The sequence below is a fragment of the Haliaeetus albicilla genome, chromosome 27 (genome assembly GCF_947461875.1).
Source record: "Haliaeetus albicilla chromosome 27, bHalAlb1.1, whole genome shotgun sequence".
Classification (NCBI taxonomy): Eukaryota; Metazoa; Chordata; class Aves; order Accipitriformes; family Accipitridae; genus Haliaeetus; species Haliaeetus albicilla.
The window spans coordinates 4,198,013-4,225,257 of NC_091509.1; the positions used below are offsets into that span (position 1 = coordinate 4,198,013).

The following is a 27,245-nucleotide window of genomic DNA, read 5'->3' on the forward strand; positions in this document are numbered from 1 at the left end:
CACAATTAACTTAGCTTGTCCAATCTTTAGGCAATTAAGTAAGTTCAAATTTTAGTTCAGGAATATTTGCTGAAAGTTCTTTCTGCTCATGGCAGGTAGGAACTATGACAGAAAACATGAAAGGAGATCTGCCTGAGTAACATTTACTTGAGTAAATCTTCTCTAGCTCCTAAACTTGCTAGAAATTGGTGAGTTGAGAAGTCAGAGCCTCGAAGAGGAAAGAGCCAAAGTAATTCACATACATATGAAGCAACATTTTTTTCTGAGGACAATAATAAAGAAAACACACTGCCAATTCTTTCTTCCAAAAAACCTGATGAATGCTGAACACTGAGCTGCTCCAAGCCAAACTGGCAACTCCAATCCCAGAAAAAGATCCTACACTTAAAAGGCTGCACTACAGATTTGACTAGTTTTGTGGTTGTCTCCATGCTGGAAGACAGATATTTAGTTCAAGAAACATTAAATGTTCTCATTTCATTTTTGCTCTTTAAAGCTTTGGTAACAAGATTTTTCTTTACAGGTATGACTAAAATCACCAGGAAATTACTTGTCAAATAATACAACTGTATTTGTCCATTTCAGTCTTATCTTTCCCAGCATTTTGACCATACTGAATGCTGAGCCTATGTAAAAAGCTTGAAATCTCTTTGAAATTTAAGTTGGTACCTTGTAACCTCTTAAGTTCTGTAGGTAAGCATAATATCTTATTTGTTATATTTTAAAGCTAAAAATGTTTAGAAGAAAAAGTTTAAAAAAATGGCATTAATGACATTTCTTAGGAAGTTTGTATTAGTTCTACAGATCTGGAAAAATCCTGCAATACTTTGATCACTCACCACGATAATATCTACTTACTTTGATTTCTGTACTAGCAATTACATTCTATTTAATTCAGCATGGACAGTTACATGAATCTAGAGGCTTTTATGACCAGTACTATGTAGTATTTCCTTCCCATCATTTATTTGGAAAAAACACATACCTGTTGTGTTTGATAAAACAAACCTAGTTCTGCTTGTGACATTCCTTTCCTGCACATACAGCCACAGAGGGGAGGCTACACACTACCTCAAAAGGAAATGAATTTTCCAACAGCTGTTGAAGCTTTTTATCAGTACCAGATGGATCCAAGCCCCACTAAAGTCAATCCCTACTTTCTTTTCCTATATGAACTGCAAGGAGATTGGATGAGAACAGTGTGGTAGCTGTGAAACAGAGTAAAAATGGGATTTGGCCCAGTGAAGGAAAAAATACCAGTGCCAATGTTTTTCTTCTGAAACAACCGTTCCTTATTCTTCCTAGACTATGCCACAGAAATAAGTTGTACCCAATTCTCACTATGATGCTTCCTTAACAAACTCTAAATGTTAAACTTAAATGAGAGGCATTTCATGCAATCTGAAAAATATTCAGTTCAATTAAAAATAATTGATGCATGGTGAAATAATTCTTCCCAAAGCTGCTGTAAAATCTTCAAAAAATAAAGCTACTTAATAATTTTCATCTCCTACAGGCTAGAGAGAAGCATTATTGCATATTAAAAATTGGAGTGTGGTTTTCCCAGAGGTAGAAGAAAGTTATTAAAACAACCTATTTATTGTTGATATAACTATCCATTTGTGCTACACAAAAAGTAACAATTTCAGTACATTAAAAGAAAAGCTAATTAAGGTATAATTAGTATTTTCTATGTTTTGATAATTAAGGGTTAGTTGGCTATTTCTTTTCAAATTTCTATTTGATGTACCCCAACAATGCCTTTAATGAGCAGCTAACACTATTGAATCCCTGATGGCTGAGGAGTTTAGTGACCACTACTACATTACTTTCATTTATCACTGCCTCTTTACCTATAAATTAAAGTAGCCCTGTAGCTATGTTGATCTACTTTATATCAATTTCTTCATCCATATCAGCTGAATATGTATGGCATTAACCTCATTTACTAGTTTGGAAAAGCTGAATTAAAATGAGATCTAATTTCTAGTGCACAGAACAATTTCAAAACTGCCTGCTAATTTCCAGCACCTGTCAGTGTTGTGATCTTCACCTCATTGTAATGAAATAAAACAGTATATATATTTTACAGCTCAGAAAAGGATAATCATTCATAAGTGTTAAGACATCATTAATCATGAAGACACAGAATCTTTTATGAGATGCACACAGATGAACAACACCTTTACTTGCAAAGATCTCCGCTAAAGTCAGTGGGACTGCTGCAGATCTCTGGGTCTTATATTGTGCAGGGTGAAAAATAGTCACATTCTGCACAACTATGTTTTGGGTTGGGTTGTTTTGGTTTTTTTTTGGTAGGTCACGCTTCTGTGTCTGCAGGCAATGGAATCAAAGAAATATACATATACTGAAGAAATACCAAAATAACATAAGACAACAGAATACACACTACACATTATAAGAGAAGCCTGTGTTCACTGGTTAGATGATACCTGGTTACATGCGTTTTTTGCTTTCAGCTACTGCAAACAACATTCAGCAAGGAAATTATATTTTTTCCTCCCCTCTAAACGCACTGCAGTCTAAATTCTAAACTCTCCAGTTATATTTTTATCATAATGCAGATCTACCTCATATATCAAGCCTATAATTTAAAAGCTTTAAAAACACATATAGATGCAATCCTAAAAGTTAATACAGTAACTTCTTTATATTGTCCACATAAGCAAATAAAACATGTACAGGACACAGTAAGAAATCCTATTTGCATCCCCCCACCCCACTTTATAATCGTGCTTCAACTTGTATTTGTAAAGGCTCTTTATGAAACTTTATCCATACTCCTACTTCCTTCTTCACTCTGAACTGCCCTAGATGAAAAACCAGACCAGATTCCCCAGATGACTCCACTGATGCACCCACAGAAGGTGGCAGCTGTATCTCTTCATTTGTACATGGGGCTGTTGCCCAGAAACAGAACAGTTTGAATTCTAACTCATACTTTTTCTGCCTTGGGTCCCTATCACTTTTACTTAGGGCTGGGACAAAAGAAAAACATGGCTTGCTGGAACACCCTATTGCCAGTGATCTTCACTTCTGGAGGTATCCCTCGAAGTAGAGCCATCTGGTACAGATGAAAATTACCTCCAGACTTCTCTAAACACATTCAGGGCTACTGTTTGATTAGAAAGAGCAGAACAGGGAACCATTAATTGCTTCACAGTGGAGCAGAAGAGTTTACTTAAATGCATTTTAACCAATAAAATCTTTTTAATATACAAAACAAACACCAACCTTGCAAGCATAACTACACTGGTTAAGATTATGGGTGGGATTTCTTAAAAATAGCTCTGCTTATAAAAGCTGAAAACAGAACTCGAGCCATGATGTGTAATCAGGCTCTGCTAAAGAGCATAGCTCAGTCTCAAACACTTGCTATTACTAATGTTGTTCTCACCACACTACCCTTACCTAACCCGGGAACAGGTTCCAGCTTTGACCTCTCTGTTTCAGGAATGGCAACAGTAAACTAAAGGGATAACTCTAGTTAAATAGCGCCACATGCTGTAGGAAGCAAACATGACAAGTGCAAAACTGAGATAAAATCCTTAATCTCACTTAGAATGCCACAAAAAAACCGGAGTGTAAGTGACATGACAGACAGTTCTACACCCTATTTCTAAACCCTACTTAACACATTAATTACATTAATATTTTTAATGTAATTTCTTTCTCACATATAGAACCACCGAATTGTTCACTAAATACTTACACTTTCAATCACAAAATATTTAAAAGCTAAAAGTATTCCCCCAAAATACTGAAGATGCAAAGGAACTAACAATAAGAAGAACTTGACTTCTTTATGCACACACTTTTCAAGAGCACACTATTAGAATAACTCTTTATTATATCTCAAAAGAAAAGTCTTCAACCAAACCCATCTTTTTTATAAAATCACTGTAAGCTGTGTAGATACAAAAAACCTGAACTGAACACTGTTAAAAAGTGCCAGGACTCCACATTACGAAGATGCCTTAGTGTTAAATTTGTTTCAAGTTAAAGATACAATTCTAAGTTAACTTAAGAAATTTTAGTAATTAACTTAGCTAAGTCAAATTTCCTATGATATGTTAATCGGCAAAACTTATCCAACAAGCTACAGTTTGATTTACTCTTGGCAATCTCTAACTACCAATTAGAGACAGTCAGAGAGCCAAATATGCCCGCCCGTGCCATCAACTGCTGATCTAGCCTCTCCCCCAGGGGTGAGTTTGGAATAGATGCAGTTTGAACCACTCTAGGGAAGCCGACAAACCCCTCCTGTTGCTTTTTTTCCCCTCCAAGGACAAACCTCTGATGTGTCTGGAAGCAGGAAAAGGTCCTGGCTAACAAGTCTTGCCTTTTTATCCTTGTTTAGCTTAAATTAGCGTCCCAAGTACAAAAATGTTGAACTATATTTATTATCTGAGTTAACAAATACACTCTGCAACAACACAAGCAGCATTCAAGCGCAAGGAGCAGACCTCAAGATCTGGTCTACCTGCCACAGCAAGGTAAGAACTCGCGCTGTAACTCATGAAGCACCTGCTCATTAAGTGACAACTCTGCTCTAACCCACAATAAAAAAGGCCGCTAATACATTCTTAGCACCCCCAACCTATTTTTTGCACTTGCCATGGCAAGTTACACAACTTAGCAGAGATGTCACCAGATAGTCTCTCCAAACTGCAGTGAAAGTCCCACCTGTGGCTAGATAATTAAGAAGAGATCTTCCTTAGCATGGATAAATGAGGCGTGAACTCAGGTTTTGAGCTGGAAAAGGAGTCACTCTCCTCTGCCAAATCTCCATGTTCAAAGATACTGCAATTCCTGTCACTCTTAGTACCCATATTCTTTTTCCTTTTAAAATGGCTGTAATGAGTTACTTGAAACATGCCAGGCTAAAATAAAACCCTGAAATAACAGAAAAATTCCTTATCGGTGGTTGGTTGACATAACACACAATACAAATAGGAGGGCTCATTTCCCCACTAAGCATGCTTTTCACTGGCTAAGCCATAGCAAACAACCATGACCATTTATAACAGTCTTATTATGAAGCATGAGATTAGACCAGCAGGACTTCTGGTTTATTCTGTACTTTATGGAAGAATGAATTAAGTATACCTGGACATATATCAAAAGCCCCCATAGCATCCTGGGTAGTGCACACCAGTACTCTGTTACTTGTATAGTTAAAAAGCCTTCCCTGAGTCTTCCTTGCTACAAATTAAGCCAATTACAGCCTCTCTTTCCCTTGAAGGGCACTGAAAACATCTGATCTCTAGCTTTCCTAGAACAACTCTTGACATCCTCGATTTTTGTCCCACACCAATATCCTATTTGCTAAACTAAACCAAAGCAGTATCTTCTGCATCTTCTTTGTGGTGGTGTACTCTCCCATGTCTACAGTTTTCTCAAAGTGTGGTGCCCCACATTGGACACATTGTGCCAGCTGAAGCCCAATCAGAACCAAATATTCAGAACTGAATAAGAAATTCCAGCACCTGACACAATATTCCTGCTACTTCAGCCAGAAAGATGTTGTATTTTTCTTGTGTCCAAAACCAACACATACTGTTGAATTACCCCTGCTTACACTCCACAGCTTTTTCTGAAATAATGCTGCCTGGTCAGAAATTTCCCAGTGGTAGCTCTATGAGGGAATTTTCATTCCTAAACATGGTGTTTCACCAGCATTTTAAACTTTCAGGTTATTTCTCCAGCTAATGAAGATCATTCTGAATTCAAATCCTGTCCTTTGTGATCATTTCCTCCCAGCCTAGTGTCACTTGCAAATATAAATAAATAATTGTATAGTTGTTGATATGTTAAGAATATTGCAAAGGAAAAAGCCTCATTCAAAACAGCAGTGTGTTTGATGTCAGGAATCGGATTTCAATGCAATATTACACTACTTACAGTAGTGGCTAACAGTGGCACACTACGGTAATGCTAGAGCTACCACAGACAGAAGCTGAGACTACAATTTCAGTAAAGCACAGTGCAGTGCTTTTCCAGCCAACTTATCTTCTACTATCCTGCCAGCATCCCAATCAGCAATATGCCACAAAAGGATGACTCTGTGAAGGCTACGTCATATCAGCATGAAAACAAAACATCTATTGATAGACAAATAGATATTAATAGTGCTGTACAGTACCAGAGAATCCAGGCTAGTATTAAACAGACTTATAATATATATTCATTCAAAGGTCTACCTGATCCAAAAGACAGTGTCTTGATGTATTATTTTTGTATTGGAAATGTAATGGTACTAAAAGTATATTATAGTATCACGGAAGAGATCTCTAAGGTTTTGCTATTCTTCCTTAGACAGTAAGCCCCAGCGGACTGTTTAGTAAGAATGCATTAATTTACCTAGCCAATTTTCTTTTTCTATAATGAGTTTGCATTTATTATATGCACATACTTAAGAATATGAGTTAATGAACAAAATTTGTATATTTATATAGACTTGTTCTACAATTTCATTAGACTACTCGGCCTTCTCTAACAGTTGTCTGTTTTTCTGTATGCAAGCATATGCTGAGATAGAGAAATATTCTCAAAAATTATGTCAACATGGCTGAAGCATGCAGAATTTCCATTACCCATTCTGTAAATAAAACAATTCAAGCAATCCTGAATATTTATATAAATGTGTATTAACTTAGTCATTTGATATATATCTGATTTTTCTGCTTCCAAGTGTGAGCCTTTTTATTGCATATTTGTAGATAGCTGCCAGCAAGACACAGTATCAGAGGATTTACAACTGTAAGGGTAGAATGCCATCTGCTGCTATACTTGCTGCTACAGCAGGATAAAACAGAAGAATCATACAAGTGTTGCCTTCTGTCTTTCTCTTAACTGTAAAATGTATACAAACATCTCATTTTGTTTTATTAAAAATTAAAAAAAAACACATCAAAACTGGGTGCTCAGATGCCTTTACACACAGCTTTTGTTGTAAAACAATGTCATATGGACCACAGGATTCTATCAATGCAAATGAGAGGCTGTTACATCAGGCCCACTAGAACAGAACAAAAAAGAAAGTGTAATTTGACTGCAAACTAAATTATACTGGTAGATGTAATCAAACCATAAAAAAAACCCCAAGCCACCCACACTTTGAAAATGCATTTGCAATGAACTATGGAGTTGCTAGACTGGGGCTAGAATTTAGAAATACCCCTTAAACTGTTAGACACCATGAAAGCCTTGCAAAATTCCCACTTTCCCAGTCTGGTTATAAGACACACATCATAAGCAAAGGCAGTATATGGAATATGATGTATTACCAGTTTGATTCATGTTCACTTATCAGGGTGGGGGGAAAAACCAAAACAATAAAGCGAAAGAAAACAAAACCATTTTCTTAAATTCGTCCTACAGTTTTCCCCCATGTACTTTCGGTAAAAGTTAATTCTTTCTGTACAAAGTGCACTTCAGTAAATCAAATGGAAACATTAGCCAGCATTTTACTCAATAATTAACCATTTAACCTTCCACACAATGCAACTGCAGAGGCAGTCTTACGGTTATTCAAAACACATTGCTGAGCTCGATAAATTCATATGTATTGAATTCTGGTGTAGCTGGCAAATGTTCAAGTTTTACATTTTTTTCCACTGACAACAGAGCTCCAGGTGATTATAAATAATGCACTTCAGTTTTTGCCCGCTGCTTCACCCACTCACAAACGCTTCTTCCAGCTTTCTGTAAGGATGGACATAAAAAGCTTAGGTATACAATCTCCTATAACAATCTGTTACAACATACTATACATTGATAGGGCTTCTCCACACAGTTACACCTCAATCAGTCAGAACATAAGGTGAAACCAAAACTCTCAAAATTGGATAGAAATAAAAAATAATCCAGGAATTACAGATCAGAATAACAACTACTGTACAGCCATGTTGCCTTTGAACTGCCATCAGTAGGAGTTTTGCTAATGAAAATACCAGGAACATGAGTACATTTTTACTGTGTACCTTCTGTTACTTAGCATTTAGAGCAGTGCACCATACTTAAAAATAACAAATCAGCTTTGACAATTGAAAGGAACACATTGCTTTCATGAAAAAGTAATTCAGTATAGTGTAAAACTTTATTTTTAATACTAAGTGAGGAACCATTCAATAAAGTTGAAGTACAGTTCAAACCTGAAGGGATAAAAGAATTCTTGAGATTGGGACCGTTCACCAGAAAGCAAGGATAGAGTACTAGACAAGTAAAACCAAATCTCAGTCACTGTCACAATTCTTGCTAAAGATTTGCTTGGGGCTCCAACAGAATTCTTTCAGCCTTTCTCAAGATCAATTGATCTCATCTTACTGACATTCTCTTTATAACATCTATATTATGACTGTCCCCTACAGTTAAGGTGAATTAACTGCTGCTTCTTCAAAAAATGCATCTTACTTTTCCCTCTTCCCTATTTAAAATGCAGAAAAGCCAAGTAATGTGAGAAATACAGTGGAATCCACATAAGTGAGTAACTGTCAAAAGAACAGAACTATTAAAAGAATAAATCTTGTGTACCCAGCTGTGAAATATAACACAATATAGCAGAACCCAGCTAAATGCTTGAAATAAAAAATTGAAATGCAAAGTAACCTAAAATTGTTTAATGAACATAGCTGTTAAAATATTAACTCCTAGCATGCCGAAACTCAGAAGCATACGTGGTTGGAAGCCCACTCAGATGAACAAACGTTAGTAAATTATCCATCTATCCATCTCTCTCTCGATCTAGCCAATCAGCCACCAGCTAAGCGCAAGAGCTTTTATGTGTTAAGATATACTGGCAGGTCAATTCCTGCACAGGCTTTTTCATTTCAAATGTTGTGGTTTGCAGCAAATATTTACCTTTGAGGTGTGCTGAAGCTGGTCTCCCACATATGTTTTACGGAACTGATCCAAGAACCACAGAATTGCCAGTTCTACTTTTTCATTACTAGACTGTGGTAACTGGGCATCCATCAAAGATATCAGCTGAAAAACTCTTTTAACAACAGAAAAAAAACCAAAAACATTTTCAGGAAGAATTCTCAAATTAAATGATATTGTCACAGTTAATTTCTTTAGGAACCTATCAGCCATTTTTTTGTTTGCCTAAATTTCTTCTAGGATTTTGTTTTGGTTAGATGCTAATTATGCTAATTGACCACTATTAAACATAAACATCAACATAAAGCTTTTCTAATTACTTTGTCACTTGACATTTTCTCAGATACATATGTGATACTGTGGTGAGTTCGTAAAAAGTTTTTTTTCTTTCTTACAGCGTCGATTCCATGATGAAAGACACAAAGAAATTTGAGAAGCATGGGTCTCAGACAGCAAGTACAAGATAAGAGCTGTTCAAGTTCCCTGGAAATTGAAACTATTGTACTTAAAAATAAGTTTACATGTGCAGTATATAATGCACTGTCTGCCTCCCTTCTTCCCACTTCTGTCTCTCCTAAAACATCTAAACAAACATGTATTTTCTGACCTAAATCCTTACTTGGTATGTATCTCCATATTACCAGGACTGACTTCAAAGAACCAATTTCAGCCTATGTCAGCTAAGAAAATTGAATACTTTTTTTTTTAAAGGAATATTCCTTTCCTTAATTTCCCATGTTCTTCTGCTACCTATTCCTTGAAATCCTAATCCCCTAGCAATTCAAAAAAATATTCTCACCTTTTGCCAATTTTGAAATATATAGTCACTGGATTAGAAGTCAGTAGGTACTTCATCTGTAAGCCTGTATATTAAAACCTCTCACTTTTAATAAAAACATAGTGGAAGACTGCTAACACCACAGAGCCCCAGGGTAGATTAGGAAGGCAAGAAACAAAAGAGAAAATGTAAAGCTTTTTATCCAATTCTAGTTGTATGTCCTTATTCTTATGTTAGCTAGTGGACGTAAATAACAGGATCAAATATGCATGCCTTTTTTAACATACTTGTGGGTGAAAACAAGGATTAAGAAAGTGTTTGCCACATACTTTGTGTTTGCCACAAGGAATACATGTCATTCACAATAATCCCTAGCTCACCCCTTGCCCTAAAACTTGTAGAAAGAAGACTATAGCATGCATATTTTTAAATCTAGACCCTTCTTTTTTATTGCAAGATCTAGTCTAAAAATAAGCCTAAATTTTCAATGGTTGACCAGCAGTTCCTCTGCACTTCTTCACCTGCAATCATTAATGTAAAGGAAGTAGTGCAGAAAATAATAGCCATAGCTCACAGCTAATAAAATTAACACTTGTATAAAATTATAGAACACAAATGAAAACAGGTAGCTACACGGGCATATCTAAACACTACCTATAGTAAGAGACATATTTGCCTTTAATCTTCTTTCCTTCCTCTGAAACATAGTTTTGAAATGATAGCCTTAATGGCTCCTTCACTGCTCAGGATGATGAATCAGGAAAGATCAAAGCCAGCAGAATGGTCTCAATCCACAGAAAGTCAGTACAGACCTTGAGCACCCACCATCCAAAAACTGGACAAAAATTGAGACATTTAAATTCAAAGTATCTGCTGATACTAAACATCATTAAAAAAAATCAGAATAAAGAATTCAAAACAAGCAATACTTACCGACAGGATAATTCTCCATCCATGGCATCATGTTCATCAGTACTAGTGTATGTTAATCGTCCTCCCACAAAAGTACCCACAAAATAGACAAGCCATGCCAGACGTCCTGACATTAAAAAGAAAGAACAGTTAATGATTATAAACCATTATGCTAGTACAATACACTTCCATAAGGTATCAGCAGTTCTATAAGGTGTCAGACTGCAGAATGCTGTCAAGAGAACGGTTAGGTTTCTCCCTCTACCAGATTTAAAACCTACCAAGACAAATCAACTAACAAAAAATTCTGAGCAGAACTGACAGATAAACTAGAACAGCCTATTAACCTGGACATGCTTATAAATAAAACACAGAAGAATTAATCTAAAATACAAATTAAGCAAACTCAGCCTGGTAAGATTAGATATACATTAACCTAGTATCCTCACTTGCCTGCCACAAGTTACTTCAAGGCATGGAACAATTTTATCTACAGTGGGGCTGTTAAATCTACTTATCATAGCATTAGGAAGTAATTGAGACTCACTACAATCTACTTGTTTCTTACTTCTATTTCAAATAAAGAACTCTTTGTAGTATTAAACTACTATCTAAAGTGATTTGCACTTAAGAAAATATTTAAGTCAGACATATTCTTCAAGAAAAGAGTTTGTGAACCACCACATAGTTTTGAAAGTCTCTGCGGACTGTTTTCTAAAAGGATTTGAAAGACAGAGCTCATCCATTTCAAGCCACACTGTCATGCCTTCTGATCTTCCAGATTATTTAGCTGTCAGTTTCCACTAAAGCACTTACAGGATCCACTGGCAAAGGCCTTATTGAGTAAAGTACAACACAAGGATCACAATTTCTGTAAATTCCATAAATAACTCCTTGAGTTTGTGTATGTACTGTATTCTGTACAGATTTTCAAATACTGAAATCCCGCTTTATAAATAAATATGGAACTGTTAAGTTTACAAACACTGAGCTCAGGGGAATTCTTTTGGCCTCTCTCTGCTGGAAAATCATTGCCATATTGCAAAACCTGGATTATTTTTATCTCTGGCACATTAAAGTGGAGTATCTTTGAATTTGACCTACTGATACCTACTCAAGCCATGTAGGTTCCTGCTTCAGCTTTTTAAGTTGTGACTCCAGTAACCAATGGTATCTTCTCTCAGGAAGGATGCACTATTTTCCCCTAAATTATGATCAAAACTAAGACCTGAATAGCAAAGTAACATATAGACCTGTTAAAACTTCAGGATACGACTAAAGGATTCTTCCTCAACTGAAATGCACTGAGACTACAGGTCAGTAAAGCTATTTTTAGACTCCATCTTCATCTGGTCAAATATACTTTGTAATAAATTAAAATGAACTGGTTGAAAATAACACAGCAAAGACAACTTGGAAAAGTTTCCATTTAAGTTAAATCAAGTTACAAACAAGACTTCTCAGTAAGTGAGATATTTACATAAACTAGAAGATGTCTTGCCCTCATTACCAGGGTTTTAGCAAGTGACAACAGCGTAACTTACAAGAGTGAAGATAATACCCTGGTGAATAAAGTGCCTACTGAACTCATTTTGAAGTTTAACATAAAGGATCAAGTACAGATAAACAAATGAGGCCACGTTGTGACTGTAAAACAATATTTTATTTTGGCTATTTCTACGTACATATCAGGACATGCACGGTATCTACCAAAAGTCTTATTTCATGTTTGTTTCAAATCTCTGATAAACTAGTCTTCATTTACATAACAATAAAATTCACTTAATTTCCCTCCTGTTTTGCATTGTTCTATTTTGAAAAACCAGAAACGATTAATAGTTCTGAGGTGTTCAAGTATCCTTATGGCCTGTCTCTGGTGACGCTACATCATAAGTAATTCTGTTTCAGTACAGTGTGTTCTATACATAAAAAAGATGCTGAGATCAAATATACACAAAAAGATAATGCAGATTATGGAATAACATGCAGATGATTTCAACACAAGTACAGGAAAGCATTCAGGTTTATCTTAAATCTCAGTCTTATTTTTTAAAAAATACCACACAAATATGTAATACAGTCTGAAATCTGCAACAAAAACCACTTTGTGACAGGGAACAAGTGTTAACTTTTGAGACAAGACAAGATACATGAGGAAGACTTCTAAATATCGTCTCATATTATTCCTGTTCCATTCCTAATAATCCGGAAGAACGGTATCAGCTGTCCACCAACCAACATATTTCCCTGTTTCAAGACCGCTGCTTCTTCACAAACAGGACACTTCCAAGGAAAACCCCATCACACACACGTTGCAGTACAAACAGCTGTTAATTTAGGACACTAAAAGATTGCACCATCATTAGCAAAACACCAAGGAACTGAAGCATCTAAGAGAACAGCCATTGCTCAAATGAATTTAGCATTAACAGCTACTGAAGAATGGCCATTTGAAGATGGTATCAAAAAGCAACTGTGAAGTGGTGCTAGCTGGTTCAAAGAGCCACCACTTTGGCCAATAGCCTTTTTTTTAAATAAAAACCTGTCTTCCTTTTAACAAATTGCAGTACCTTATTTTTAAGTATATAGTTATTTTTCTGATGATAGTGCTCTTCTCTTAGCACAATACCAATTAATAGGTATGACTTCTTTCCCTCAATTATACCTTCACTATTTAAAATTTTCAGCACATTCACTTTTGCAATTACTGAGGCAGACAACATCTTTTCTTTTAGAAAATAATTATTACTATAATAATCTGTAATTATGGTTTATAACAGCAATAATCCCAAAGAAATCAGTCATTACCATAGATCACAAGTAATCATTAACTACTGTTAATGACCCATTTCTTGGGGATTATTGTTTTAGTAAACCATGACCGCATCACTATTGATACAGAGAGCAAGGACAGTATAATAAAATGAGATCTTAATATTACATTAACTTATTTTGTAACATTAAAAGCCATTAAACATCTAAATTTAACTATGTATATCTAGGGGATATAACAGTTATTGTTCAATATGAGCACAAATGTTTAGTTTGCAGAACAGAAACACAGTATTTAAACTGCATCAAATGTTTTCTAACGCATAATGGGCAATCCCCAAAGGACTGACACTGAAAGACTCCAACTGATTGTTTCCCTTTATATTCCATTCCTCAGTCATGGGGAGCCAAATTCAGACTGCAGCTGGTCAATGAAATCAGGTCATTAATGAAAGTTCTCCCAAATAAAAGTTGACAGTTGCATGGAAGAAAGTGGAATGAGGTAAGTAGGAGGTCTTATATAAATTAGTGAAAAAATGGCTCCTACATAGAAGAAAATCAGCATATTCAAACTCAACAAAAAAGCAGCAAAATAAATCACAAACATTTAATAGCATGCAAAGAAACAGCTATATTATGCAGTAACCTGTCTCACCTTTTCAAAACAACACCCTTTATCCATGTAAAGATGCAACAGCCATAAGATAACTATATTAGGAAAGAGCCAGTAGTTACAAAGAAAATTTAAGTGAGACACAGACAGGACCGAAATAGGTATATGAAAAAAAAATATAAAAAGTACTTATTATTTTTACAACTTAGACTACAATAAATAACTTGAGTTTCTTGAAAATTAGGCAATCCATCTTAACAGAGCTGTATAACATAAATTAAGGTTTTTAATGTTACATTAATTTTTACAGAGAGATAAATGCAAAAAGAACAAAAGTTAACATCTTCATTTTCAAAAGCTGTTCATCAAGTTGCAGCTGGTTCCCGTGAGGGCACCCGACGCACTAAAATGTCAATTTTCAGAAATTAAAAGTTTTTACAACTCTCATGCCTATATTCTAAAGAGGTAGCAAGATGTTAAAACAAACATAACAACTGCCAATGTATCCTATTTAATACAAAGACAAGTAGTGAAAGTGTAGTGCAAGGTGACTTGGATCATTAATTCCTAGTTTCAGAAAAGGTCTAGTTATATCTGCCATAAGATCACTATGCTTTTTCACATGCACGTATACGGTTATTGGCACATAAAACACAGTCTAAAAATTAAATACTAACCTTCCTGAACTGTGATTTCTAATGGATTCCTACTAGAAGAGTGCAATAGTTTTTGGTAGTTTTGTGCATTTTGGTCAAACAACTGTACAAGAAGTGTACAGGTCTTTTCGTATTCACACCTGCTAACTGTGCACAGTTGCTCCAGCTGTTGGAAAACTGTAGCTGTATCATCCAGTGGATCTTCTAAGCCATCTCTGGAATAGACATAAAAAGTGACCACTTAGCCACTGTTGCTTAAAAGCTGTTTTCCCATCCAGATCTTATACCACTGTCACTGAAGTGCTGAACTATAAAAGCCTTAGCAGCTGGTGAATACAACGGAGATACATAAGATCTCATTTTATTTACATACATACCCATGCACATCCACACAAACACAGAACAGTATTCTACTTGTGCCTTCCTCTTAACACGTATTTTAAAAAGCAAAGAAGAGAGGAGAAGAGGTTGGCAGTATGAACACAGAAAAGTAAATCCTGAAGAACTAAGGTCCGCTGTGCCTGAATAGAATATTAACAAGCAGCATCTTTCTCAGAGGATAATGGGGGGAAAGAATGGAATACTTAGTAGAAATGGATTTTGCATATTCATCAAATTAAGCACAAGACCATGATACCAAAGCCAACAAGCAAGCTTCAGTAAAATTCCATGCAACTTCTTTACAAATCTTTATTTTATTCTGCTGTAAACATGCTGTGACCCTATGGAATGCCTATAACAAAGAGACCAATAGTCTTACCATAAAGTGTAACTATACTCATTACACAAATCACAATAGTAAAGGTTTATTCATCAGAAGGTTACCCTTTTATTGCACAGGCAACAAAATCTACAGATAAAGATAATATCCAAAAAGCTAACAAAGCTAACAGTGCTAACATCCAAACTCTGCAAAATACAGAGCAGCTGAAAATCCTAATGTTCAAGACGGGCTGAAACAGACATCTTCTCAGGTATTTACAAATATCTGAAATAAAAGTTCCCCTTCTAGTTTGTAGAAAAGCATCCTCTTGTAGACCCTTTGTAGAGGAATCATTAGTTCCTCACTCACCCTTACTCAAAAGGGAAAATACCTATTCAAACCCTCCAAAAGGGCAAAAGGGACTTTCCTTCCATTGTTCCAAACTACTTCTCTGTCTGAAGGACCAGCTGGAGGCTCCTGAATGGGGGGTGATTTTATCAACTATACTGGTTTGTAAGAAAAATGGTCATTCCAGCAGACAGGATTTGTTTGCAAAGATATCTATTAATCTCCTTGGAGCAAACAGAAGTCTTATAAAATCAGCTCCCAGACATCCCATGTTTCTCAAGAATGGTCTGGACATTTGATATTAAAGTCTACATTTGATACTGCTGTCTACAGAAATGCCACAACCGAGGATCTTCATCACATAAGACAGTAAGACAATACAACAGTGGTACACAAATCACTTAGAGCTAGGAATGGATACATGCCAACAGCATTACCAAGACCGTCTTAAGAATGACACAGACTGGTAGAAGAGAAGATCAGTGCTTTCCTCATCTTTTCCCTGCTGTCTTTTTCACAGATTAGAAAGCTTAATCTTCCACAACGTAACAAGGACATCCAGAAGAAGCTCTCATCAGTGCCAAACAAAGAAACTGAATTTTCAGTGCTGATGGTGATGCTGATGAAGGCAACAGCACATTTCAATGGAGCTGGTCATGCCAGATTGTTTGACCCAGAAGCTTAGCCCTAATGATTGCTTCAAGTCTGGAAGCTGATATGGAATGTACCACTCAGTAAAGAAGAAAGCTGAGACGTGAATGTTCAAGCCTGAGATTTCATTACAGAAAAGCTGAACAGAGACGATAACTTAAAAATGCCAAAAGAAGCGTAGGCTGGTTGAGAGAAGGCCCAGGAAAACAGACTGCACCTGCAATCAGCTGCTTGTCCTTCCCTGTCCTAGCACTGGAACACTGGAAGCTCCGCTAGGTACTATTAATTCTTGTTCCTGAGACAATGATAGAGAAGCTCACGATTTTGAACCATTAGGAAGTCAGCCTTTAACATACCTATGGTGATAACATAAGGCAAATAACACCAACTATAGCTTAGTCACTGAACAGTAAAATGACAGATTATGTAATTTGCAGACATGAGATTTTGGCTAAGCTGAGACAAAAGGACAACAATGGTGAAATTGAATGCACTTCCTCACACAAACTGAACAAATGACATCATCTCAGTAATGTAAAATTGAAAAGTAAAAGCAGATGTGGCTTGTTCTGCAGTCCTGTAGTCTGACAGGAGATCCTACCAGCAGGAATTCATAAAAGCCCCTGGAGAAAATTAAATCCTTCCAACAATCCAAACACTTTTTTTCTTGTTTGCTATATTATAGTGTGGACTGTAAGGTCATTTACTTAAACTATAAAAAGAAGACTTGAACTAACAAATTTTAAATTGGCCAATTTCAATCATGCTACTCTCTAGCTTGTTCTATTCAGTCTCACCCTTTCCTGTGCATGGGGTTCATTCTGCTTTCCCCTATTACCCTCCATGGTCCTAGAAAGTGACTCATCAAGAAAACATGTCACAGCTGAACAATATAGTTAATTTAGATAGTCTTAAAAAAGGGGAGAGGGGAGACAGACTTTTTTCAAAACACAAAGGCCCATGAGAGAAAAAACAATTAGAATTTACATTTGATTTTGGCCTGGATTTAATAAGCAAAAGGACTAAAATGCTATCAGCCAATTAGGATCATCTAAAGAAATTGCCATGGTAATCAGAACCAGTGTACTTAGATTTTTAAACATAACCAAAATATAATATGCAACAAAACAGAAAATTAAACATTCCATATTACAGTTTTAAAGTTGCAATTACAAGTTTACCTTATAACTACGGGAACACATTCCAGTCTAGAAGTAATATAAGCTTTTGTTATCTCAGGTGCATATGTATCTAAGAGGTGGGGTTCTGCCGTTTTCACAAAAGGTACAGATGCTACCATTCTTTGCCACAGAGTTAGCAAATAATGAACACTATTTGGAGCGAACTCCCAGTGCTATAAGAAAACAAAACATACTTCTGTTAAAGCATCCTAGTGTGAAATTCTAGTTGTGAAACATGATGCTTTCATCTTAAGTAACCTTATTCATTCACGTAACTACTGAAGGACCCGGTCAGAACGGAGTCATACTATGGCACACATTATAGAGTAGATCCAAAATTACTTGGCACTCTCACCTCCTTCAAGTGAAACCCACGATTCAAAACTCAGAGCTAGGCCTAGATTATAACACAGTGCATGGTGAGATTTAAGTGCTACAAAAGGGCCATTCAAAAATCCTAAATGTTGAGTGGGAAACTGCCTAGAGCCACCTAATAGGAAATGTAAAGAACAGAAATGCATCTCAACTTTCTTTTCTCTTCCAAGCTTATGGAGCTGCCATTGGCAACTCAGGAATTCAAAGGCCAAAATCTTCTCCTAAAGATAACTATCTTCAGCTGTTATTCTGAAGACCAGAGAAAGACTCTGGAAAAAATGCTAAAATAACAATTCTAGTATTACTCAAACAGTATGCATGCCTTTATCTTGGTGTGTTTCAAATCTGTAAAATTTTTAACACTGTGAGAATCTTGATCCTGTGATATGTGTCCTTCTCATACAAATGTGGGTCCCTCAAAAATTTAGACATTATTCCACATAGCTTCTGAATCTAGCTCAGATGGGAACTTTGCACTCAGCAGCTCAGCATACAGGCAACTCTGTGTTTGTACATATATATATATATGCACAAAAGCAGAACTCAATAGCCTAGTCAGTGTAGGCACTTCAAAGTTTACATGGGAGCATAGGTGTAAGCATTTTAGGGCTGGATAAAGGGTTTAGTTTGTTGGATATTTTTTTTTTTTTTTGAGGGTGAGAACTAAGGCTGGAGAATTAACATCCATATCTCTCCTACTTCCGTTGTCATTTTCTTCTTTAAATCTGCTCCCATTACAAAACTTCATAAGAGTGGGAACCAGTTCCAGAACGTTTAGAAATCTAAGTTACATCACTGACAAAATATATTTTTACATAAAGACAAGCCTCACCACTTCCTCAAAAAACACCAACACAGAGAACCAGGATCAGCTCTCTCTGTCATTCAAGAGTTGAAGAAAAGAGAACACTTCTGTATATAATCTTACCTGTAGGCTAGTAATAGTAAAATTTGCTATAAGTTGGATGACTTCTGGGTAATCTTTCACCATTACTAGCTCTCCTAGTTGATAGTTTGTCTTTAGCCGAGCCAAAAACCGACAGAATTCGTGGTAATTACCCGGATCAGATAAACCCTAAATTTGAAGAAGCAAATTTTTAAAAGTTAACAGCTTAGTCTAACAGAAATTTTATGAGCACTCTTGCTAATTGGGTGATGATTTTATTTGCATAGGTGTTTTGCTTTGTTTTGAATAGAAAATCAAAGCAAACAGATGTCTGGCTGAAAGTGGTTTTAATAGATTCAGTAGATTAATGAAGACTGTAACTGGCAAAACAAATCCACAGTTCTTTTAGCATTTCAAATAAATGAAATAAAAAATAAAGAGATACCTGTGGATTTTCAAGTATTTGTTTCACTCCTTTGATTAGATTACCAAGATATTTGGCACGTTCTGGATTGCTGAATAAAGATCTCCTTGTAGAAGCAAACTGAACTAAACAAGAAAGTGCCTGAAGAATAAAAAAAATACTGTAAGATTAAAAAAAAAATTAAACTTTCAGAATAATCATCTCTTAACCTACTGATGTCTGTAGTACATTCTGTGGCTGAAGATTATTTTTGCAGCAATATCTATACGATCATTGAACACAATACGGCTCAGTTTTAAAACTCCCTTTTACAACAGCTTCTGACTTCATCAAAATAATTGGGTGGGTGTTTTGTATGTGGCTGAGTAGTGCTGAATTGGGGGAGGAAGGGTCTGAATGCTTTCAGATTCAGAAACGAAAACTGGGGCTGAAGTTCAAAGAAAAGACACTGTGACTGGGCACTGAGCCAGGGGACTCATAACATGCTAATGCACAAAATAAAACAGGGTCTTTTGGCAAAGTATAGATGTAAAAAGACTGTTCTCTGTAATTACTTGAGTGTAAATCACTACATGTCACTTACTAACTGAGACAGCATTGGTGGAAGGGAATGATACAAATCAAAAAACAGGTCCAAGGTCTCTGGCTCCAGGAAGACTACGGAAAAAGATAAGTTGGTTTTATCACTCTCTACAAGCAATAATTAAGTATCTTCATTTTAATAGAATCATCTTAACAAAAACAGTAAGAGAGGTATCACTGTAGTTGAGAATAAACTATGAATAGATGCATTAATTAGTTAATTGTACAACATTAAACAAAGCACTATTCTCTTTTTATCACATTTAATCTATCCTAAAGCTCATAAAGAATACTCCCCTTAAACTGCAGATGATGCAATAGTCAGTTGCTTATAGAATGCTGTTCTGTAATAGATGTACATAAACTGATTTCTTCAGGTTACTATAGTAGTACACTAAGACAAGACAGGTTCCAGATACTAAGGATTAGTTTAGTCTGTATTTATACAAAGGCAAGTTTTTAACAAAAGTTCCACAGGCTATCCTGAAGTCTAGAAACTGATAAACGGAAAAAAATGCTTTAAACACCGAGTTACCAATTCACTGCAGAATCACATCAAATGAACTATAACATTACCCCATTTCTGAAGGGATAACAACAGGCTAGAAAAAGTTCACCAATAATTCATAGTTAAGTAATCCCACAAATAAAGTAACATTTCAAAGTTGTTTCATTTATAAGTATTATTTTATATGAAGACTTGTGTAAAATAAAGCATCCTATAACAAAGGTTAATTTCCTTAGGCACTCTCTGTGTTTAATGACTACAGGGAGATCCCTCCACGGACAATTAAAATATCTGAACTAAAATCTTGGGAAAACCTATCCCCTTCTCCTTCCTAGGGTGCCTTGTGAAATTACTGTCACTTGCCCAAATTCAGTCTTTCGTCAGTATTCCCCCGCTTGCCATATATTATTGCTCTTCATTCCTCACACTGACATTAGAGGCTACTGTACACTAATGGAGAAGGAATGGTGTTAAGCATGGAAACTGATCAAGAATAATATCGTTGAAATAAGGAGGAGTATCAAACACTAAACTGTCATGCTGTACAGGTAAGCCAGATTTAAACCTCCCATCTTAGGTATGGGAAGCTGTGTAGCTGCTTTAGCTAGACAGAACAGACTTCCAGTCAGGCTCATTTATTTTGCCAAGAAGCAGGATAAATTAGCCTACAAGAAGCTCCATGTTGCTAGTGCTAAACTGTGTGAACTACCCAAGGTAATTTCATTAAAGCCAGCTTGGACACTGTATGGGTTTGTGTGGCAAGGTTTTGGTAGCAGGGGGGTTACAGGGGTGGCTTCTGTGAGAAGCTGCTGGAAGCTTCCCCCATGTCCCACAGAGCCAATACCAGCCGGCTCCGAGACGGACCCACCACTGGCCAAGGCCGAGCCTGTCGGCAACACTGGTAGTGCCTCTGGGAGAATGTACTTAAGAAGGGGAAAAAAACCTTGCTCAATTGCAGCAATGGGAGAATATGTGAGAGAAACAACCCTGCAGACACCAAGGTCAGTGCAGAAGGAGGGGGAGGAGATGCTCCACGTGCCGGAGCAGATTCCCCTGCAGCCCGTGGGGAAGACCATGGTGAGGCAGGCTGTCCCCCTGCAGCCCAGGGAGGTCCACGGTGGAGTAGATCTCCACCTGCAGCCCGGGGAGGACCCCACTCCGGAGCAGGTGGGTTCCCGAAGGAGGCTGTGACCCCGTGGGAAGCCCACACTGGAGCAGGCTCCTGGCAGGACCTGTGGATCTGTGGAGAGACGAGCCCACGCTGGAGCAGGTTTTCTGGCAGGACTTGTGACCCCGTGGGGGACCCACGCTGGAGCAGCGTGCTCCTGAAGGACTGCAGCCCGTGGAAGGGACCCACGCTGGAGCAGTTCGTGAAGAACTGCAGCCTGTGGGAGGGACCCCACGCTGGAGCAGGGGAAGAGTGTGAGGAGTCCTGCCCCCGAGGAGGATGAAGCGGCAGAAACAACGTGTGATGAACTGACCGTAACCCCCGTTCCCCATCCCGCCGTGCTGCTGGGGGCGAAGGAGGTAGAGAAAATTAGGAGAAAAGTTAAGCCTAGGAAGAAGGGAGGGGTGGGGGGAAGGTGTTTCTAAGATTTGGTTTTATTTCTCATTACCCTACTCTGATTTGATTGGTAACAAATGAAACTAATTTTCCCCAAGTTGAGTCTGTTTTGCCCATGACGGTAATTAGTGAGTGATCTCTCCCTGTCCTTACCTCGACCCACGAGCCTTTCATTCTATTTTCTCTCCCCTGTCCAGCTGAGGAGGGGAGTTCCACAGTGGCTTTGGTGGGCACCTGGCCTTCTGCCAGGGTCAACCCACCACAGACACATATATTTATACTAGACTGCCATCTGCACTGTATAAGCCCAGGAAGTCAAACCTCTCGAGTCTAAGAGCCAAGATGCAACCCTTCTGCTGCCTTCATTAACAAGGTCACATACTAGAGCAAAAACACATTAAGTAAAAATGTCACACGTTTTTTTCATCAGGAAGAAGACAAGAGAAAACAGACATGCTACAAGTGTTGTACATCTCTAAGGTGTTCATATGCCAGGAATTAGAATAGTATTCAGTGTCTAATTGGAATAATTTGATTTACTGTGAATATCTATGTTACAGACTACATTTATTATTTCTATCCGTAAAAATAGCAATAGCAAAAGTGCGAGAGAAATAGCAGAAGAGGTTTATCAATAACTCACGAGCAAAAAACTCCACTCCACATGAAAAATTACTTTATATACGCAAGTATTGTGACAAAAGAAGTTACACAATCCACCGGGTATAGACTTCAGACTGCTAACACTTATGAGCCTTTCTTACTTGTTCTCCAGTTTGTTGGAATCTGCACAGTGCATAAGTCATCTGCAGATTCATCAGCTGAATTTCCAATGAAATCAAAATTAAGACAGTTTAGTACGAGCTTCAAAAGTTGCATTGCTAGACTCTGTTGCTGTTGGTCCTGAAGGGTTAAAGGTTTTGCCAAGAGCTAAGGAGAAAAGAAATCTTGTTAGGTCACCTGCACAGAACATGCTTTAAAAACAATTTTGAAAAGGAAAATGTATGGATATAAAACTGCAAAGTTCAAAGCAAGACAAGACGTACCAAGAGAAAAATAAATCCTTCAACAATAAAAGGTAGTCTTTCCTTAAAGGCAAGGGGAAAAATCATTATTACCACCTCAGAGACCTCTTCCATGTCAAGCTAAAGCTCCCAGAGTTATAAATAATTTTTAAAAGCCTGGTGAAATAATCCTTTTGCATAAAATACTTCTAGGTAAAACTCAGCATGTCACATTGTTTGTTAAAACAGTGCTAACGTTCACTGCAAAAATTAAACTGTAAGGTTTGATGTTTTTCTCTTTCAGTTACTTTTGGAATATACGTCATATACATCATATGGGTAAAAAATATCTCAACAATTGGTTATTTTCAGTTTGATGTCCAGGCTGCTAAACAGTATGAGTTTCACAGTATGCATACTCAAAGACTGTTCCTTTGGCAAGTCTAGAAAAACCTGGCATTAAAAAACAATGAAATGAACAGTCTGTAATCTGAATGTAGCTATTTACAACACCTGTATAAATACAGCTGTCAGTGTGTCTCTACTGATTTATAACCCCTGTAGTGTCAGATTAAAAAGGTACTTTGTAAGCAAAACAAACTGTTGGGACTTGGAAGTCTACACTCAACATACTGTGAGTAAGAACACATTTTATCAATCCCCTGCTGTAATTATAATAATAATAATTTAAATAACATTTTATCTTAAAGAAATTACTACCTCAAGATTACATGCACAATATAAAGGCACTGAAAACAAACCTCAAATTCATTAGTGACCGGTGCAGTTTGTGAACATTAAAAACTGACAAAATTTTGTCTAGAAAAACAATGAAATAAATGGAACTGCAACAACTTTATCTAGTTCATCTGCCCCTTACATAGATTCAAAGTCACATCTCTCAAGTTTATTAACAAAAAGTTTTTAAATTCAGATGATAGGAATTAAAATCAACTGTATATCATCAGATGCCTCATTAACTTGATAATAAACTGTTGCACCACATTAGAATTGACACTGAATGATGAATTTGGCATTGAAATCAACGTTGAATTTCTGTATGTCTTGTATAAACACAATCTGTTTTGCCACCAATCCTCTCTGTAACTTTTAAACTCTTGGATTATTTTAGTGATTCCACATTTGTTAGTTAAGTGTATTTTTCAATGTATTATCGACACTAAAATATTTCTAAGACCAGGTTCCTATACTAAAGTTGGCATTACAAAGATACTCATTATAATTTTCTTATACTTCTGTCTGGAAATCTGTGTGATGTCACTCAGACAAACCTTTCAACATATGAGAGACTAAAAAAGTACCCGTAGACCAGCTGAACTTGAAGAGAGCTAGGAAGTGGCTGCCTCAGGATACAGGTTCTCACACATGCATTTATTGTTTTGATGTGTAATGGGGTTTGCTATACCTAAGAAGATTCTTCTAAAAATATCCAATTCTTCTTTTAAATTATACATGGTTTCTCCATTAATATGCAATTCCAACACTGATTTAAAACATCCTGTGCACATTAGCAGAGGATTCCCTCTTCAGAGGTGAGGGCCTACACATTATTTAATTGCTCTATATATTAAAAAAATATACTGCCTGTTAGCTGAGCATTGCTAGCTGACCACGTGTGCCCTTTAAACTTACTGCAAATGTGAGCTAAAACGTGCTAGTTAGACTGAAAACATACTGTGAAAGAAATTTAAGCTAACACAGTTTATCTTGTTTTTTACAGCAGTATCTCAATCACATATCTCAACCTTGAGAAATATACCTTTAGCCAAAAAGCAATTGCTACCATGATCTACTGACCCACTGTGATGGCATCTGTGTTTAAATCCTTAGCTTAAATGCCTGTGTCCCAATTTCAACACCTAATTCATCTGGTTTTCAAAAGAACTGAATAAACCAGCACTCCCAAATAAGTCAAAATAGATCAGGCAACATTTAAAAAACAACCTGCTCTCAAAAGCAAAGAGTTGCTTGAGCTTAAGAGAAGTAGAATGGTACGTCACGGTGCCACTTGCACTGCTATGGAAGGCCTTGATCAGCACAAAATGGAAAGTGTAAATTCCAGCTTTGATCTCAGTTCAACCTACGAGGTCCTGAGAGACCCAGTTTACAGTGTGCTGTTCTTCACCACCGCCTGTCAAGGCTCTTCAGAGGCTGCAGCCTGAATTACCCCAAAACGTTACAGAGAGGATAAGGGAACCAGTGAAAAACATCTTGGCCAGATTTGACTGCACTGTCATACCACAACATAGAGAATTTGTCCTTCTTCTTGGTCACTCCTAGTTTAATACATAATTCTTTTAGCAAATACTGAGACAGTAGGCCCAGCAAAACTGAGATACAATTAAATTAAGAATAACATCAAAAAAGAAGACAAGCTCAGAATTTAGATAGTTCATCTTTTACAGCAAGATATAGAGAGAGATGGTACAGAGATAAAGACTGAGAGACAGCAAGAGAGACACAGAGGGAGGAAGACTGTAATTTTTGTCTTTGAAAGTTTTTTTGGTCACTTGAGCTTAACTGGGCGTCATGTAATCCATTTAAGTACAGAATTCATCAACTCAGAAAATATTAAGGACTCAAAGTGGGACAACTATGATGTTAACAGTTTAGGTTCAATTATAAAGAGCCTCACCTCCTTCAAAAGAGAGCACGCAAGCATCAGTATCTCCTTTAGAGAGGTGTCACGGAATGAGGTAGCTATTTTACGATGTTTTGCTGAAGGTCTTGAATAATCCACCTAAGAAAAGTCAGGACAAAATAAACAATGCTCCCTTCTTTGTTAAAACTAGATGATAGGTATATCTGGCAGATTAATTATTTGACACTAGAAATTAAAATTATGGTCCAGCACCAAATATAGATCTTGCCAATTTCCTGAAGCACCTCCTTTTTTCCCTTCAAGGTTGTCTCTCTTTCTGGATGGAAAGGTCTGAGGCACTTCCTCAGGTTAAGATGTAGGCAAAAGAAAATCATTAGCAGAAATACAATTGAAAAAGTTGATCATTCACTTTGCTTCACTAGTTCTAGTGATTGTGATGAGAGAAACTTTACCCCGTATCAGATATGGTACGTATCTGGTACAGGTGGGGTCCCTGCACAAAGAATTTATTGTCTCTTTATACGTTTTGGTGGGGGGAGGAAAGTGTGTTCATCTCTTCATGCTTAAGAAATGTTTCTCCAACCATTTCTACGAAGGGCAGAAACATTTAACACACTGTTTTATCAGCAATACATACATCCCTTGCAGAAGGAAAAAAAAACCAAACATGCTTACTAGATTCATTTCCTGAGTCAGTTCTGAGAGAATCATTACTCCTATTATATAATGGTCCACAGTGCCCTACAGAAAGAAACAGATAGGATTGCTCAAACATCACAGTTTGTAGTCAGTATTTTCCAAAATTTCTAGAATCAGGTTGTATTTAGTATTTTCCAACATTTCTAGAATCAAGAAGATTTCTTAGACTGAGGTATCCTAAGCTGTTTAGAAGGCTTTCATGCCAAATTCTATCAACATTAACAGAACTAGACCTTCAAACTCCCTAATTAGCTCGGAAAAAAAACCCCAAACCTCATCATAAATGTTAAGAATTGTATGATAACAAAAACCCATCTGAAAATAGACTCTAAGTAACCACAATCTGGAAATTCACTATTACACATTTCTCAGAGGTCTGTTCAGTATTCTAGAATGGTTAAGTCAAGCTGCATGGAATTCAAACCATTAAAAAAAATATTCTGCTATGCATGAATGAAAAAGATCACAGGGCACTCTCAGAAAAAAAAATAGTTTTGAAATGCTACCTATCAAAAAACCTAATTCTCTTCCCTCCACAGTAGTAGTAGGCATCAAACATTTGCATCTGAGGGTGCAATTTGATCATCAGTATTTAAACTCCTTGGAATGTTTTGAAATTTAGATACAATGCAGAATTTTGCATTTAATTAATAAAATTTAGCTGTCTTCACTGAGCTACTACAAAGCATTTATAGAAAAATGAAATCTGCTTTGTTAAAAACAATTAAAATCAACTGCAATTAGGCCTTGCCATTGAGTCAGGGGGAAGATCTCTACGCCTACTTTCACAGCTGCAGTTTGCAGCTTCGGCTCTCCTGGTGTCCAAAAAGCAATGCCATCCTTGAGAAAATTTTCCTGGTATTTGTCACAACCACACTTGTTTTTGCAACTCTGAAGATCACCCGAAGTTCAACTAATAAACAATCTGGCTACTTACCAAGGGGCCTAACTTTTCACTGTCAACTATTTTGTATTATTACTTGCACCAAAGCAAATCAGAAGAGAAAATTTCAGAGAACTCTCAGGAAAAATTTATATTGCTGCCCTATCTGCATTCAGTAA

At 36.8% G+C, this 27,245-nt stretch overlaps 1 protein-coding gene across 1 annotated transcript in view; it reads right to left on the reverse strand.

Moving 5' to 3' along the window:
* RANBP17 (RAN binding protein 17) overlaps positions 1 to 27,245 on the reverse strand; it is a 164,526-nt gene that overhangs the window by 128,144 nt on the left and 9,137 nt on the right. Inside the window, exons 5-14 of the mRNA XM_069772834.1 lie at positions 26,160 to 26,225; positions 25,518 to 25,622; positions 22,622 to 22,787; positions 19,787 to 19,860; positions 19,225 to 19,344; positions 18,822 to 18,968; positions 17,519 to 17,691; positions 14,657 to 14,850; positions 10,616 to 10,721; positions 8,884 to 9,019 (exon numbers count right to left, since the gene is read on the reverse strand). Coding sequence (XP_069628935.1) covers positions 8,884 to 9,019; positions 10,616 to 10,721; positions 14,657 to 14,850; positions 17,519 to 17,691; positions 18,822 to 18,968; positions 19,225 to 19,344; positions 19,787 to 19,860; positions 22,622 to 22,787; positions 25,518 to 25,622; positions 26,160 to 26,225 — 1,287 coding nt within the window. The remainder of the gene's footprint in view (positions 1 to 8,883; positions 9,020 to 10,615; positions 10,722 to 14,656; positions 14,851 to 17,518; positions 17,692 to 18,821; positions 18,969 to 19,224; positions 19,345 to 19,786; positions 19,861 to 22,621; positions 22,788 to 25,517; positions 25,623 to 26,159; positions 26,226 to 27,245) is intronic.